The sequence below is a fragment of the Armigeres subalbatus genome, chromosome 2 (genome assembly GCF_024139115.2).
Source record: "Armigeres subalbatus isolate Guangzhou_Male chromosome 2, GZ_Asu_2, whole genome shotgun sequence".
Lineage (NCBI taxonomy): Eukaryota > Metazoa > Arthropoda > Insecta > Diptera > Culicidae > Armigeres > Armigeres subalbatus.
This window is the reverse complement of record NC_085140.1, coordinates 55,565,032-55,583,890: the sequence shown is the minus strand read 5'-3', so window position 1 is coordinate 55,583,890 and position 18,859 is coordinate 55,565,032. Positions and strand designations below refer to the sequence as shown.

General features: G+C 39.7%; 1 protein-coding gene across 5 annotated transcripts in view; it reads right to left on the bottom strand.

Moving 5' to 3' along the window:
- Positions 1–7,822: 7,822 nt before the first annotated feature.
- The window catches only part of LOC134208669 (RNA-binding protein Musashi homolog Rbp6), a 1,173,986-nt gene continuing 1,162,949 nt past the window's right edge, over positions 7,823–18,859 (bottom strand). For all 5 annotated transcript variants that reach the window (XM_062684446.1, XM_062684445.1, XM_062684448.1 and 2 more), the window contains one exon: positions 7,823–10,658. In XM_062684446.1, coding sequence (XP_062540430.1) covers positions 10,617–10,658 — 42 coding nt within the window. In that variant the 3' untranslated portion in view covers positions 7,823–10,616. The remainder of the gene's footprint in view (positions 10,659–18,859) is intronic.

The following is an 18,859-nucleotide window of genomic DNA, read 5'->3' as shown; positions in this document are numbered from 1 at the left end:
TTGTCTTTATTAATGATATTTTCAGCCCTAGGCAAGCTCGTCTCGTTGGTTGCTGTAGATTAAAACTTATTTAATATGCGTGTATTGCCATAATACTGTTTCCGTGATAAGAATAATGAAATAATTATCTCTTATAAGAATAATATATAAAAATGAGCGAAATAGTATAATGAATATTACAACTATAATGATTATTATAAGCAATATAAGTCATACTACCAGTTGAATCGAAACATCAAAATTATTAACTGGATCGCAAGCAGAAGCTGTATGAGAAAAACCTGTACTAACTGGAGGTAGAACGAATCGTCAAGGCAAGGTGAATTGTTTCATAATTGATAGTCGCGAAATTTAGACAAAGTATAATTTTTTAGGAGAGAGGTTCAACTTTTCATGTCTGGATCCTCAGTTCATTTTTAGTTGACTCAGCCAAAAAAATAGCCAGAAAATAGATCATAATATCACCTAATTGCTAAAATTGTGTACGAGCAGCTTGCTTTGAAGCGTAATTTGGTTTACCAGTTAAGTTTATGTCAACTTATAAATATTTGCAGATGATTTGGATTAGATTGGGATTGAGAGCTAATGAAATGAGTACGATGATGTGATTTTTATCTTCGTGATATGTAAAATTTCTATGCCATTTCTATGAATGAAATAAACAAATTATACTTAGTGAACTGCAAGAGAAATCCATGTGATGTTTGAATTCAACGAAAGACTTGAATTCTTCGCTTCAGTACAATGAAACGGGATTGATGTAACCAAATCTTCAGTCTTAACGAAAAGCATCGCTCCTTCCTTCTTAATTTGATCTGCCTTTAGGAGGCATAAAAAGTCCGAGGTTTTTATATTGAGTAGGGACCGCGCCAGTCAGTCATTTTTCGCTGAAGCGTAAAATGCGTAAAGTCGCTTGGAGAGGTTTCCGAGTATTGACGCTTCCGGAACACAACCATCTTCTCTGGAACCCAAGCACTGAACTCTACTTTGAGCTAATCTCCAAACTTATATATCCTTTCGCTATAAAAAAAACTCCAAAAAATTGACGGACAGAAAATTTTCTTCAACCACTTGTTTCCGTGATATACTTCGGTTTTTTGAATGTATGTTTTGCATAATTGCACCGATTCTAGTTTGTTAGCCCATCGGCTTTTATTTTGCCTGTATGTCTTATGCACACCCATACATACACACTTACACAATCAAGCAATCACAGATATCTTCTCAATTCGTCGAGAGAGTGATGAGTAACAATATAGGTCTCCTAGCCTTCTGACTATTTTGTTTTTGGAGCGAACATACAGCTGATGAAAATAAGGAATCAGCTTTCCAGATTTCACAATAATCGAAGCGCCATCCGATGTGCGATCAACTGCGGCTACGAAATTGTGTTCAATGTCACAACTCGTTAACAGCTGTTCCACGGATTGCTTTATCTTCTCCGCCGGAAACGATCCGTAAAGCCGAAGTTGTCCCAAGTTGTCGCACCTCGCTATTAATGACGTTCTTCATCGAAGTCCCCTAAGTCCAAGACGATTATGTCGGAATAAAAATGTTCAGATAATGATGACGACAATTGTTTCGACGACGTCAATGGTAGTGAAAAATCAAATGACGAACTCAATTCGTTCTCATTTGGTAATATCTGAACTTAGATTATATTGATTTTCTTAACCAATTGTTGAATTTAATTCATGATAATATAAAACCGATTTTGGAGAAACATTCAAACGAATCCGAAACATTGTTCGAATTCCAGAGGAAGGATGAAAACCGGTTTAGGGAACAACTTCAACTCGTTCAGGATGTTCTGAAAACTAGTGAACTGGGAAATCGCTCCATAAGAATAAAAGTACGTACATAATCAAAAATCTGGATCTGGTTCAATCGATATTCGACGCTCCCCAGCCTGTTGGGGCGATATCGAAGGCGCTGAAGGGTCGTGACGTAATGTTGTTGACTAGACTTTTTGCTATCTGAACTGAATAGACAGCAAAACCCTTCTGTACTCATGCACTTCTTCTAAAATTCCCCTAGCTTAGGCTAGTTCGCCGACTGGCTTGCTGAGATCCACTGCTACGTTGTCTCGATCCCTCGGCGGTCGTGCCGCAAACTTCCTCACTCGAATCCTCCTGACTTCCCCCGGCGTCGAGGGTGGTCCACCAGTTCCGGTGAAGGAAACTTCCGCACTGATGGTGCCCCGACTACCGGCGGCTATCGCAGGGGACGCTTTCGCGCATTGCGCCGACTTCGTCTTCGGGTTGCAGAGGTGGTCCGACAGTTCCGGTGGTGGATGACTGGCGGTGCCCTACATACCCGAAGCACTTCCTTCTTCTTTCTTCTTTCTTCAGCAGGTTGACTGATCGAGTGCCGAAGTCGGTGTGTGTGTGTGTGTGTGTGTGTGTGTGTGTGTGTGTGTGTGTGTGTGTGTGTGTGTGTGTGTGTGTGTGTGTGTGTGTGTGTGTGTGTGTGTGTGTGTGTGTGTGTGTGTGTGTGCGCACCCACCCATAAAATGTCTTTAATTTTTCAGGTACTTATCGTTAACTCGCAACAAGTTGCATTCGACGCAGGATACTCTCCCATTGTTGGCCAGATCGGACTATGGGCTCAAGAGTAATGGCCAAAATACTATTTTTATAATACACGCGAAAGGCACCATCACTACTAGGTGGATGAATCAGGGTTTTGAAGTAGTCCTATAGGCTTTCGGTACAACTTTGTTGTACGAGAAAGGCAAAAAGACTCAATGATGAGCACTATGCCCCCTCCATTGGATTTGTAAACAGCAGGATCGGTTGGCTCGATTCCACTTGGCCCAGCCGTCAGTTTGAGGTCATACTGGACTGAAATCAAACTACGTAAAAATAAACCTAGGTGTGCGCAGATTGTTTACCACCACCGCACGGGCATGTTGTTCCAGACAAAAATTTCGGAAGACTTGCGAGATACATGGCTTTTAAAATTAAAAATGTGTCCTTGGTATTCACGTGTTAAGGAATCGCCCCTAGCAGAGGACCGAAAACCGTTGAGACTTGCTTCAATCAAATGGGGCCAATTTTTCAGATTTCAATTTCAGATGATCCTGATCGGTTCACGCCAAACTCGAATGGAAATAATGAAACTGTTCTAGATGGTACCCGGAAATCAGTGGTTGTGGGAAATAAATGACGACGAGGCTCTTCTCCTTGTGGCACTACGGTCACTGACTTGGGTGCCATCAGCCAGCGGATGGCTGATTGATTGGCAGTGATTATTTTAATCCGCCTAGCGAAAATTCTCATTTCATTTGTCGATGTCGTCCACCATTCTGCCGTCGACTGTTTGGGCAGATTCCGTAGCGGATACCCACCGGTTGCAATTGTTCTTGAATGCTATGTTAGCAAGGAGTGCGATTATTTCGGCGGATCAACAGTCAAACTAAGCTCTGTATGGTTGGCAATGCATTTAATAGGATTTTAACATCATATCTGGATTCTATTACGTTGAGCATTAAAATATGATTTGAAATTGAACGCCATAAATTTATGTTTACTTCATATATCCAAGAAGCTGTTAGAGAAGGAAAAACCAGAGGATGGTTTTATTGATGACTCTCAGATTGGCAACAAACGAATTTATTTCGTTAAAATCAAGCAATATCCTGAATAAGGGCGAAAATCGCAAGAAATAGTTTTCTTCAGGCAACTTCACCTCTTTTAAATGAAAGTGACAAACAGAGGATCTTTAAATAAATTAATTTAATTATTTTATGACTAAGGGTTTTTGCCGTGAGTATGATTCATGGCTGCTCGTCATCACCCACGTAGTCTAGTAACTAATGAACTAGCCTTGCATAAGAGGTAAATTACCAAAAAACAATACCAAAAATGAATATGCAGAATACTTTAGGCATAACATACTTAGGTATTTCAATACCAAACGAATAATAATTTGTGGACAAATATTTGAAGCTCCTTTTAGTGGAATGTATTCAACTGTCTAAGACGAGTTTAGTAATTTCCATTTAATTCCACTAAGTTTTTTTTTATCTTTGCAATACGTATTTCGACCTCAACTGTGAGGTCGTCTTTAGTGTCTTGTACTTGACTCAACTTGATAATTTGTGATGCGTTTGGTATTGTAATAACAGAGTATATTATGCCTGAAGTTTTTGGTACTTTACCTCTTACGCAAGGCTGGTTCATAACAGAGTATGGTATCAATAACAGAATGAGATATTATTGAGCAGGGTTCGTAATACTCACTCAATCTCAGGAGCACAGGATGCTCCCTCACGAATATTTTCGGGAAAGAAAAACAGCCTGGAGAGTGATAACCATTTTTCGCTCACTTCGATTGCTGCCAAACGTTAGTTTGCTCTTTTTCTTTCATATTCGAATCTTTTCGTAGCACCATAAATGCAAATGATAGTAGCTTATGTGGAACAAATAACTTAACGCTTTCATACAGATAGCGTTGTGGTGTGGCAAGAGTAAGCGCATCCCCACAGCTATTATTGTTACTATTCTGGGTTCGAATCCCGATGCGATGCGGCCATACAATTTTGTAATTGTTCTGCGATAATTCTCGCGAAAAGTGAGTGAGAGGTAAAATTAATGAAGCGAAAGAATTTTCAGGCTAATTCTGGAGAAAAGATTGATGTGTGAAAGATTATCCTCAACATAACCAACGAGAAAAGATTCTCCCTTGGCCCGAAAAATGCTTGCTTGGGTCTCTTTGAAACGAAAAGTCGAAAACCCTGTTATTGAAGTAATTTCTCCTGCTCGGGGTGCGCGTGGATCCTCCACGAACATCGTTCAGATCTCCTGTCGGTAGCGTTTTGTAGAAAGTCAGTTTGGTACGGCGGAGGCTTTGAGTTTCAAGACACGAGCGATCATTTCCTCGTGAGTGATTATTGAAAATTAGATAAAATATTATCAAGTGTTAAATTATAAGTTTGATAAACATGCAAAAATAAATTTTTGATCCCTAAAGAAGGTCTCAAATCCGTTCCGATACGTCGGAATAAGAACAGAGTAGTTCGTTCAAACAAACAGTTAAACCATGTTAAACTGCTAACAAAGAACACAATATGTAGCAGTTAGCATCCAGTCGGAACGCCATAACAGAAAAAAGGTTCAATTAAATACGTACTTAATGAACACGTCTCATAGATGTCTCGCAGGGTTTTAAAATAATTGGTAAAAAGCAGAGGAAAGTTCGTATAGCCTATCAAATCTATTGAACAGGTAAAATAAAAATTGAGAGACGAAGTAGGATGTGGAACAGCCTGGGATTGAACCCACGATCTGATGAAGCGCTACTCACCAGAACAAATGGCAGTTGGGCATAAATAAAAAGTTCGAAGTCAGTCTCGTTGTTAAGTTGCTATATTAGTTTATATTTCAAAGCATCGTTGACCTAATCCAACTCTGTGTCAAAGTTGAGCGAACGTTAAACTTAAATCAAACACTGCTGTGTTGCTGCTGTAGTTACATCGATAGGTAATGGTTTCTTCAAAACACTCACGCCTCTTGTTTTTTTTTCACTACAACTTTGTTTTACGCTTTCTCTCGTCTGTTTTCTTTTTGCTAGATTCAAAATTTGTCACAAGTAGGTGTACCGCTTTTTTCCTAGGGAAACGCTTTCCCCACGTTTGTTTTGCCTCTGGGGTATTCTTGTTTTGCTTCAGTAATTCGTAATTGACACGTAGGCAGCGCGCAAGTTGCTTTGCTGTTTTCTTTTGTTTTCTGAAATGGAATGATTTTTTACTTCTCGCTAGTTGTAACGTTTAACAGAAAAACCTAACGTAAGGATGTTAGTCACAAATTTGGTATTTACAAAACAGTTCGTTCGGCCGATCGGTCCGAGCTGTTGGGATGAAATGCGGGGACTGAAGGGATGAATGCCTGTTGGTTTTTCAAAATATTTCCTACTTATTTACACTCTGATGTAGACTACATAAAGTTGATCTCGAAGGTTCGTCTCCAGTAATGACTTTGAGTGTTTCGTCATCGGTTGAAGATGAACCATGCCACCGTGAAGAAAACAGTACAACTGGCAATAATTTGTAATAGTTAAGGTCAATATATCGAGTATCAATTAAAGGTGTTTTAAGGTGACTTTTGTGTCCTGGTAAATACATCGCTTACAACTTTGTTCAATAAGTGTATATCATTTTCTTCTATACATGAGTAATCATCCTTACTCGAATGCTTTGGTCCATATATTTATTTAATTTTTTGCATCATTCAATTGTTGTTTTTCGTCGGCTCTGTTATTTTGTATCTGCAAAAAGATTATTGTTTGTCTTATAACATGTGACTAGCATTATTTATGGAGAATATTGCGTGAGAATTTCAAATAAATTAAATCTATTTGGTTAGATGTTAAGCATGATCTTAATGGGATTTTGTTCTTAAATAGTGAATAGATCAAATGAAAAATGCAAACACATGTTTATTAAAAGTTTGTTTTCTAACACTGTGCTGATGCTAAGGTTGCTGCACAAGTTTCATCAGAGTTTATTTGTTTTTAAATACATTAAAATATTGTTTGTATATGTATAAACGTGTTTATTGATCTTGCTTTGTATCTTTCATTTGTTATTAGTTTTATCCAAAAATTTAAGTGTTTTAAAGTTAATTATACCCTGTTGGAATATGTGTTAATTCAATATCATCCTGTGCCATACTTTCCGATCAATAGTCTGTTGTGTATGGATTCTGTACTTCGAAAATAAGACCTGTTCACAGGTGAAATTTTCTCTAACATATATTATTATTGTAATATTTATGCTTCGATGGCTTTTTTCAAAATAAATATTGTTTATCAAACCAAACAGTTATCTAACTAAGAGTTAGTGTTCTTTTTTTGTTTATGTTGCAAATGTCACAGTAATGTCAGCCTAACACGCAAATATGTCTTACCAAAATGAAACATCAAACGAAAATTGACGAACCACAAATGGAAGGGAATACATGCTTTGAACTGCAATCAATAAAGGCGCTGATAAATCTACTACAATGATAAGACAAAAAAAGGCATATATCAACAAGTTCACATTTACAAACGAACAAACAGCGATAAAAAGTGGATGTCATTAAAGCACAAAGTAGGCACTGATTCGATAGTGGAAGCTGAGCTGAGACGTTTTTCACTAAAAGCAAATTTACAGTTGGCTTTATTGGAACGACTCCGTTTGGAACAGGAACAAAAAAGAAACCGTTACAGAACTTCCAATAATCAACTATACCAAACTGTAACAGTCCCGCGAGTATTACATAAAACACCGTCACAACACAGCATCAAATGAACCCGAGTGGGAGCCGATCGTGACGTCTCACGTTAGGCACATTTCCGGCTTTCACTCGTTAGAAAATAAGTAACAGACAAAAATAAATGTAAACAGTGTTGAGCTCCAACCAAAACAAACGAGTAAACGGCAGAAAATAATCCAAAATCAACTTACCGGCAATCAAATTTCTTCGGCGAACGCACACAATCGCCAATATTTTGTCCAAGTTTGACATTTGGCTACTATGGCAACTGTCGCGAGAACGCACTCTACGGTGAAAGCAAAAACCGAAACAATAGAGCGGGCGAATCGACGAATCCGGACGAGCAGGCAAAAAGTGACGCGAGAACAATGGAGACGGGAACGCTCCCAGCTCAACTCCGGTCGCGCGCAAAGGGAAGTTTCTTTTCTACAAATTCGGGTGTTTTGAAGGACGCTTTGAAGGAGGGCCGTATTGCACGGTTGGAGGATCGCAACGCAAAATGAAAAATTCAGGTAAGCTTTCGAGGGGTGGATAGGGGGGAAGGGTGCAAACAATGAAAACACTTTGTTTGTTTCTTGATGTGTGTTAATTAATTATTATTCTCCTCTTTTTCTTTGTTTTTGCTCCAATTTCGTTCCTCTCGTCTTCTGGCTGTGTTTTGGTTGCACGTTCTGTCGTATTTTTATCTCTTAGACAGTGCGTGCTTACACTTGTTGTTTTTGTTTGCTGTGATGATTTTCTTCTGTTCTTCCAGTAATTAATCGTATTTTTCTCTTTGCGTTTAGTTATAATAATTCACAATAATAAACTGGGCTTTGCTCGTGTGTTGGTATGGTTTTCAAATATTTCTGGTTGTTTCCAAGTTTTGCTTATTTGTTATTGTGAGTGATCTTTGTTTGCTTAATTTCTGCTGTTCTCTTACGTAGATGTGTTTGTGTGAAAATGAGAGAATCCTGTCGATCTATCCAAACTGACACCGGTCTTCCCGATTGGATAGGATTTTCTAAAATAATAGGGACCATCAATGTCACTGGTTCATTACTTCTTCTACAAAGGGTGTGCTTGTTAGTGTTTACTTTTTCAGTATAATTTGCTTAGTGTTCACATTCGTTTCTTGTTTGTTTTGGTTTCATCGTAATTGAAATAATTCACTCACATAAATCCGTGTTCTCCAGACTGCACATTTAAATATTTTGGTTTGTTTGGTTTGCTTTCCAGTGTATGTTTGTTTGGTTTACGTACAGGTTCTCTCCACTTGTTTTCCTTCTGTTCATGAGTTTGTCTGAATGATAAAAATTAATTTATAATTATTTTATTATCATAGTATTTGTTTTAAATATTTGTATTATTTTATTTATTTAATTTAAATTTCAATATAATTTATATTTAACTAAGTTTTGTTTTTCTTTCTTTCTTTGAATTACGCTTTGTTTAATTCATATATTTCATGTATTTATAATAATTTACATTCTCATTAAATTTATCTCCTTCTTTCATTCTTGTATGTTTTGGATAGCTGCTTTTTACCATTCAAGTGTAAAAAATATCCAAAGTATTCATCTGTTCACAATTTTCCTTGTATTTTTTAAATTTTAATTAATTCTTTTCTAATGATGGTTCTCGTTCTTATTTTTTGTTTTGCTTACTGCATTACTTGTAGTAACAATTATTATTGCATTTTCCATTTTACTTCGCTTTCGCTTTCTCGTTTCAATTTCGTACACAATTTTGCTTTCCATTTGCCAATGTTTGCTATGTTTGTTTGACGTTTGTGATTCATATTATATTGTATTTTCCTGTTTTTCTCGTTTGAAATAAAAAAGAAAACTGCTGCTGTTTCAAAAATTGTTCAGAACAAGTTCAAAGTGAGATATAAGCTTTGCTTGCTGCCAGAGCCCAACGAACACCCTTCCAAGCTGCTAGTTTGCCCGTCCATTGGGGGAACACTTCTAATACGCTTGGCATTTCGAATGTTTTACAATTTAAAATGAGGAATAGTAGGTGCTAAAAACGAACGCTGCTCAAGGCGCGCAAAAAAGTTAGCTTTCCATTCGTTAAATGTTCCTGTCTCCTTTCCATATTAATAAATATATATACCTAAGACCACTAGCTTCTGTAGCTGGCATCGTGCCAGCCTTTCTGCTTCCTCCCACTAATTACCTTTACAGTTTTGTTTTATTCTTTTAAAAAGTAAAAATTATCATATCTGCTTAATAGATGCTTGCTTGCAGCAAAAAACGAAAACGTAATAAGTTTTGCTTAATTATTGTTGTGTGTGTGTTGTTTTTGTGAACGGACCTTGACGTCTATTCGTTCCTTTTTTGTTTTTTTTTGTGTTTTCTTTTTTTTATTTGTTAATTGTGTTTCTTTTAAAGCATTCGGCTTTATCCGTCAGCTTACACTTTAAGTTAATAATTGTAGTTAATTATTTAAATTAAGTAAATATAAAGAGAATAACAAATATTTTATCGAAACAAATTAGCTCATTTTGCTTCTCAATAGCGTCTTCTTAAACAATGATGCACTTTTTGTGTTTTTGTTTTGTTTGTTGTTTGGGTTGTTTGCTTATCTAAAATATATGTACGTGTGTTTGTGTGAGTAGAGTTCTTCATAGAATCGGTTTATCTCAACCTGTCCTTTAGCATTATTATCATTTTGTGTAATGTGTTTCCGATAGAATTCATCAGCCGCTTGACGTCTCCGATCTGTCACATAGAATCTACTACTTAGTCCCCTTGATTTTATTTCTGCATTCCTTTGAAATTCTAACCTATTACGCCCTAACTCGTCATACCAGACACACGCCCTCATCAATGCACTGCTACAAATCTAAAAAGATCCTCAACCCCCACCTTTCTATCCTAACCCAACGTCCTCATGGCCTAATGCGAAGGTGGGATTATGTTCTCCATTGTTTTTTTCTTATTATCCAATCTCTCTTACTCGAAGAATCTACCTCACTTCTGTCATGTTGACAGCCCAAAACAAGAAACATATCTAAACGCGTTGCCGACTGATAAATGAGAAGAATTCAACGCGGACACGCACACAATCATACATACGGGGGGCTTGCCACGTGGTCGTCGCGGTTGACGTTTCGGCTGACTGATGGTTCGATCCATTCTAATTTTGGCTGTTTGTCACACATCAACGCTACAATCACGACCGGCGTTTTCGGGTTTGCGGCTTTGTTGTTGCTACTTGTTGTTCTTGTTCTGGTTGTATTGTTGATGTTTGCTGCTGCTCACTCTCTCTCTCTTCCTATCTCTTTCTTTCGCCGTCTGGGACAAATGGAAACTATACCCCGCTCCGAAACAATAACGACGTTGGTGATCATATATTGCTTGCTAGTGTATTTCAATGGTAGCCATTGGTGAACGCTGCGGGAATCAGTTGGCCCTGTGGAAGAAGAAAGAGAAGTGCGTTCAATTGTTGTGTTCTAATGATCATTATTACTGTTTATATTAGAAGTTATGTATGTCCTAATTTTATTCTTTATTATTGTTTATGCAAAGACATTTTTTAACCGTCACCCTATAGTACAATTTTCATTCATATTCCTTATTTTTGTATTCTAGGCAGCACAACAAAATAAAATACCCTTAATCCCATACAATTTTTTGAACGGAACCTAATTGCGATGCATGAACTCATCATGTTTTGGTTTACGATCAACATTTTTCTTATGTCAGCCCGCGAATATCGACTCAGAGCACTCTGTGGCTAGTTAAGTCTAGCATAGGATGACCATATAGGACGTTCATAGCATCCACCATGTTCTACCACACGAACGATCGAAGTGCCAAATTAAGCACCGACCTTCATAAATATATGGGAGTTTGAACATCTTCACTACAAATGCTCAAGCAAGTTTGGCCGAACTTGGCTCCGCCCCGACAACTCAAACCAAAATTAAAGTGCTTTGATTTTCTTCTAACTGAGCTTCCAACTGTCAAATGATTGTTCGAACAACTTCACACACGGATAATGCAGCGTACACACCAGTCAAGCAGTTCGATGAACATTGACTCCGCCCCAAGAAAACGCTTCGGTTGCTGCTTTGTTTGAACGTGTGTGAAGTTGTTCGAACAACCATTTAACAGTTGCTGCTTCGGTCGTTCGTGTGTGATATTGTTGGTCGAATAAATTGATTGTTCGTGCCGCTGTTGGTAAAACTTGATGGATGTTTGAATAAACGAGAGGTGGAGTCAATGTTGGTCAAACTGCTTGACCGTGTGTACGCTCCATAAGAAAAGCAATAACTGAAGCATTTTCTTGGGGGCGAAGTCAATGTTGATCCAACGGCAACTACAGGTCAGCTTCAGGCAACTTTTTTACGCAGTTTATTACGCAAGCATTTTTTTTTAGGTTTGTACACTAATAATTAAAAAAACTGGTAAAAATTTTAAAAATTTACTAAAAAAATGTATGTGTGCGTCAATATTACCCGTCAAGTATTCAGTTTTTGAACTACTTCCGCTGAGGGGTTATTTAATTATGACGTCCATTACTAAGACTTTTGGACACCATCCCTCTCCCCTCTGTCGTGCTTTTTTATTTGGCGAGTGCATGCACTGTCACAAAATCTTGAACCGCCTCCTTAAATTGTGGACGCCATTTTTAAACGGTCTTTGATAGATTTGAAGCTGTAGGAGCTCCAATATAGGATAAAAAAATATCCGCCCGCTTAAATCGTTGGTTAGTTACTCGAGTTTTATTTTCGATCTGTCAATCATTTAATTGATTGTAGCGTCGCACTCTAGATCGATTTCAGTTCCAGCTTGATGGCTTTCTTCAAAACTCATGAATCCGTTGCATTTTGATAATTTTCTAGCAATAGCCGTCAAATTGGTCAACTCTTAGTACAGTACAAACACAGCTGACCTCAAAATGAATCTGAGCTAACTAAAAATTTGCAGTGCAAACCAAACTTAACTGTTTTCCGAGCAACATTGTGTAAGATGGCATTTAACCGATGGTATTACAGACTAAAGCTTCACTCTACAGTTGTTTACACCATAAACCATTTTTGGTGGACAGACACATCATAGAATTTTTCAAACCACCAATCATTTTGTGGTGGTCTTCTGGACTTGCCTTGTGGCACTCCAGACCACAAACCATTTCACGTTTCATTTATGATAACACAAAAGTTCTAATATTTTTAAATTATATTTATTTTACTCACCGTGTGTGTGTGAAATCTGCTTCTGGAATACTATATAATCAGGAACTTCCTGAAAATAGCCAGGTAGGATCTCCATAATGTGTGACCCCAAACGGCTGAGCGGAATATACGTGATGCGGCAGCTCACCGTGGATGCGTGTGCACGTCACGGAGGTCTGACAGGAAAAGAGGTAGGGTCATGGCTTGCTGTTCACTTATCGACAACTGTTATTTAGTCCTGTCTGATGAGCGAATTGAAGTCGCTCGAAACTTCTCCCATCCTGTTCGTTCTTTTTTGTCAACAAATGGAACCAAGCGGGATGGGAAAAACTTCGAGCTACTACAAGCTGCTCATTGGACAGTACTGTTGAATCATGCATTATGTAAACCTCTAACGAGTAGATGAATGCATGTGCAACACACTGAGGGTAAACCTCCAAGAACTAACCTACTCAAACCCCACAACTACCTGCAGAAATCAGTGAAACCCATTTTTTCATCTTTGCTACGTTACAGCATGCATACAAAAGTGATTTTGTTGATCACCTATTCGAGATTTGTAGAACTAAGGTGAGAGCCGCCCTTTTGGCAATTATTTTTGGACTATGTCGTGGTTGTCCTCAAGCGGAGGTGAATAAATTGATCCTTCTTTTTGGAGAAACTTCTGCTTGGCAGATTTAATTTCACCAAATACACATTCAATGAATTAGAGATCGAAGTGTGCTGCTTTCGCTAGTAGACGTGATTAGAAGCAAAAGTATTAGAACGCTAGAGGCGGTTTTAATTCCATACAATTTTTGTGATCAACATGATTTAACAATAGTAACAATAAGTTGCCCGACGAAAGAAGAGCCAGTCATGGCCTGCTATTCACTGATAAATAATGACCACGGATCCGTTATACGGAAGATATTTGCGTATCAGTTCAGAGATGTCGTAAAATCCCGATTAATTGATTAGTAACTAATCGATTACCCTCGATTCTTTTCGATTATTGAATCGATCGATCGTTGGTTAGTAAGCATTTCAAAATTATTCGATTATCACAACGATGAATCGATTAATCCAAGTTATCGATTAATTCAAGCTCTATCTGGAATAAGGGCGAATGTCGCAAGAGAGAATTCTCTTCGCCGACTTCCCCTCTTTTAAATTAAAGTGACAAGCAGATGATTTCGTTGTGGTTTTCTCCTCAGAATGAAAGAAAACAATGAAAACTTGCATTCTGAGGTGATAAACCGCGAAGAAATCCACTGCTTGTCACTTTTATTTAAAAGAGGGAAATGCGACGAAGAGAATCCTCTCTTGCGACATTCGCCCTTTTACCAGATAGAGCTTGAATTTGCGACTCCTCCATATCTGCCATCAATGCACACTGGAAGTGGATTACTCAGTTCATAATATAGTCGGGTTGCCACCAAACCGGACCGCGCAATTGAGCACTCGCGATGTGACGCGAGTCGTGACAATTCGAATTATGTCGTTAGGTCATTAGCACAAATCCAAATAATTTACGACGTCTCATAACTTCAGTTATATCAATTTTATTGAAAACAGATTTCGATTTTTACCATACATGGAATATATACACTCCAAATAATCTAAACGTTGTTTCCACCTGAAATTTCAGGTACATTTTACGTGCACACGTTACTGAAAATGCTTCTGAAAATTCAGGTGAAACTTACGTGTCCGGTGAATTCTATCCAAAACTAAGGTAGAACTTACCTGATTTTCACGTAGAATGAAAATTTTATCGAAAAATCAGGTAAAAGTTACGTGAATTTCAGGTGAAAAAAATCTACGTACTTTTTCAGGTGGAAACAACGTGCAGATTTTTTTGGGTGTATCTCACCCTCGCAGTTTGCTTGTTCTCAGATTGGGCTACTGTGATGATTAAAAAAGCATCTGAGACATAAAGCGTCGTCTTGGATAAAACAAGTTGATCACAGGATAGACAATGTCATAAGCAATTTAAAAACTTATGCATCTACTTTGTGCCCCATCATTTTTTTTCTAATTCAGCTGATGAAGAACTAAATAACAGCAATTTTCAATTTTGTGCCGGAGGTCTCTCCAAAAAGCCCTCAAATCAGTACTGTGTGCAAAAGTACAAACTGGATTATTTAAGAATGTGCGTGTGTGTGTCATCCTCTATGCCTCACCCAGCTGGGAGCATGAAAGCTGTCTTCATAACGTGCAGGGAATTGGGATGTACTAGCTCTTCACAACTGGTGCAGCAAAACATCACAAGGACGCCCTTATTCCGATAACTACTCAGGGAGTAGAAGGTCGAGAAGAGCCACTGCTGCCATCTAAAGCGTGAACCGGATACCTGGGACTCTCACAATATCCGCGGCAATAGCAACAAATGATGCCCTGTGCGTATTTAGTTTGGAATTTTGTACATATAGCAGTGGCGTAGCCACGGGGGTGGTTTTGGGTATAAAACCCCCCCCAAAGGCAAAAGTTTTGGAGGAAATTTTTTTTTTCGAAAAAAAAAATGTTCAGAAAACCCCCCCCCAGACCAATTTTCTGGCTACGCCACTGACATATAGACATAAATATAAAATAACTGGAACATGCTCACCAAATCAATTCGTCCGGTTGCGTGTCTTACATTCCTACCGTCTAGCTTCTAGTAGCTTCAGTTTGGTTCCGAGGGAGTTGAAACTCGAAAGATACTCCCGCTCAAGCGCGGTGTGTGTTCGGCATCCTTCCTGAATGAAAAGGTTGGTTTCTGGTAGATGGATGCCACGACTGCTGCGGCTAAGGCAACCGATGTTATCGCGGTGCAAACTTCCCCCGGATCCCCCAAGTGCAAGTTCAGTGTAATCCTTAGTTAAAATACTCAGATAAAATGCTGCATTATGCCTTCCTTAGTCTGGAATTAAAATGTTTGGCTGCAAAGCAAGATCATGCTGAAAGTGATTGGGTTGCCTCCACAGTTATGGGACGCACACAGATATGGGACACTTTTGTATTTAAAGCTAAATAACTATCCGCAAATAAATTGTTTGTCTCTATATACATTTTTGTAATAATATTTCATCATTCTTCTATCATCTGTTGCAGTCAGTCTAGTTTTTGACGGAATATAAATGCTATTTTTGTGGACCCGTAACGCTGGGTAGACACTTCTACGTGGTGTGTTACCACGGTTACATTGCCAGCTACAGGCAAATCCTGACCCAACGAATACCTTCCTCATTATCCAACTCCGTGGTATTTATGAGGGTGTCGCTAAGTCGGTGGCCTCTCGTTAAGTAAGTACCACATCAATACTTTCTTCCTCTCCCTAGTTACGGTGAAGATGGGCGTGGCCAAGAGTAGTAATCCTCATGCTTTTATTATTTTTGTTTAAAACTGGAATTAAGGATCACTCCCCTTCTAGATTTCTGATAGCATTCTAGATAAGGATCTCAAACGTAAAACATTAGTATCACTAGTGTCCAATCTACGAATTACGCCGTAACAATGCTAATGCTAATGCTAATGAATATAAATGCTATTTTTGCGCAAATGAAAATTTTGTATTCCGCTGCTGTCAAAATATTGTCCTTTTTCGGCAGAAGCGTAAGAAGTGCTTCCGACGATAAGCTTAAATAGTGATAATTTACCTCTAATCGAAAAAGTAATATGGCGTCATCATCAAGGCTCGCTATTTTCTATTCAGTCGACTTCACTCAGATTTTGTGATAAATGACTGAAAATTATTAATTTCAAAATTGTCCCATAACTATGCCTACAAGCAAGCGGTTTTCTACAACTCTCGCGTGATTTTTGAAAACGTCGTAAGTCCAAAAGAGAGGCTCTCTTTGTTTACTTTCTCTTTCGATTATTACAAAGCCATACTAACATTTACATTAGATTTTCTAGTACCGATCTGAAGAAAATAGCTTTGTCTAGTGTGCTGAGGTGAAAATATTGCAACAAATTTTAAACTAGCCTAGATATTAGCAAAAGAGAGCGTAATGAAAGAGAGTCTCTCATTTGGACTTACGACGTTTTCAAAAATCACGCGAGAACTATGGGACACTCAAAAGTCACACAAAGTCCAGGCAAATTGCAACAACCCTACAGAGTACAAAATCAAAAGCAACGACAGTAAAGCACTGACGCTTTGACCACGACAATTTCCGAGGCACCAAAAACGTATTTTATACATAAAATCCCCCAAATGCCGGACACCTAAGCGATTTAACGTTAAATTCTAAAACTACTCGCGTTATGTTTGCTGGCCATAAACATGATCTATATACAATTTTATACATATTATTTATTTATTACCAGACTAAGGCCGGAATGGCCTGTGCTGCACATAAAAGTCTTCTCCATTCGGCTCGGTCCATGACTACACTTCGCCAACCATGCAGTCTACGAAGGGTTCGCAAGTCATCTTCCACCTGATCGATCCACCTTGCCCGCAGCGCACCTCGCCTTCTTGTGCCCGTCGGATCGTTGTCGAGAACCATTTTAACCGGGTTACTGTCCGACATTCTGGCTACGTGCCCGGCCCACCGCAGTCGTCCGATTCTCGCGGTGTGAACGATGGATGGTTCTCCCAGCAGCTCATGCAACTCGTGATTCATTCGCCTCCTCCACGTACCGTCCGCCATCTGCACCCCACCATAGATGGTACGCAGCACTTTCCTTTCGAAAACTCCAAGTGCGCGTTGGTCCTCCACGAGCATCGTCCAGGTCTCGTGTCCGTAGAGGACTACCGGTCTAATTAGCGTTTTGTAGATTGTCAGTTTGGTACGGCGGCGAACTCTATTCGATCGGAGCGTCTTGCGGAGTCCAAAGTACGTACGATTTCCAGCCACTATGCGTCTCCGAATTTCTCTGCTGGTGTCATTTTCGGCAGTCACCAGTGAGCCCAAGTACACAAATTCTTCTACCACCTCGATTTCGTCATCACCGATGCAAACTCGCGGTGGGTGGCTCACATTGTCTTCTCTTGAACCTCTTCCTATCATGTACTTCGTCTTCGACGTGTTGATGACTAGTCCGATCCGCTTAGCTTCCCTCTTCAGTCTGATGTAGGCTTCCTCCATCTTCTCAAAGTTACGTGCCATAATATCTATGTCGTCGGCGAAACCAAATAGCTGGACGGACTTATTGAAAATTGTACCACTCGTGTTAATCCCTGCTCTTCGTATTACACCTTCCAAAGCGATGTTGAATAGCAAACACGAAAGACCATCACCTTGCCGTAACCCTCTGCGGCTTTCGAAGGGACTCGAGAATGCCCCTGAAACTCGAACTACGCACATCACCCGATCCATCGGCGCTTTGATCAACCGTGTCAGTTTATCCGGAAAACCGTGTTCGTGCATTAGCTGCCATAGCTGGTCCCGATCGATTGTATCATATGCGGCTTTGAAGTCGATGAATAGATGATGTGTGGGCACGTTGTATTCGCGGCATTTCTGCAGTACTTGGCGAATGGCAAACACCTGGTCCGTGGTGGAGCGTTCGCCCATAAAACCCGCCTGGTACTGCCCCACGAACTCCCTTGCAGTTGGTGCTAGTCGACGGCATAAAATTTGGGAGAGTACCTTGTAGGCGGCGTTCAGCAATGTGATTGCGCGGTAGTTGCTACAATCCAGCTTATCGCCCTTTTTGTAGATGGGACACACGACACCTTCCATCCACTCCTGCGGCAAAACTTCCTTCTCCCAAATCTTGGTAATGACCCAGTGCAGCGCTCTAGCCAGTGCCTCACCACCGTGTTTAAATAGCTCTCCTGGTAGTTGGTCAACCCCAGGGGCTTTGTTGTTCTTGAGCCGGCCAATCTCCTCCTGGATTTCCTGGAGATCCGGAGCCGGTAGAATTATGTCCTGCGCGCGTTCTCCCAGGTCCATCACCATACCGCCATCTTCGTCTGCCACATCGCCATTCAGGTGTTCTTCGTAGTGCTGCCGCCACCTTTGGATCACCTCACGCTCGTTCGTAAGAAAGTTCCCGTTTATGTCCTTACACATATCGGGCTGTGGCACGTGGCCCTTACGTGAACGGTTTAACTTCTCATAGAACTTTCGTGTGTTATTAGCGCGGTACAGTTGCTCCGTTTCTTCACGGTCTCGATCTTCCTGCTGGCGGAAAATCGAGTTTTGTCTGTTCCGCGCCTGTTTATATCGTGCCTCGTTCGCCCTCGTGCGGTGTTGCAGCAATCTCGCCCATGCTGCATTCTTCTCTTCCACTAACTGCTCACATTCGCCGTCATACCAGTCGTTTCTCTGATCCGGGGGCACCGTGCCAAGTGCAGCGGTTGCGGTGCTACCAATGGCGGATCGAATATCTCTCCAGCCATCTTCAAGAGATGCTGCTTATAATTAATTTTATACATATGAATCAAACAAATTGCATTCATTTGAGCATTTGGATATGTTTGCTGACGATATATTTTGTAGTTGAAGTTTCCACTTCA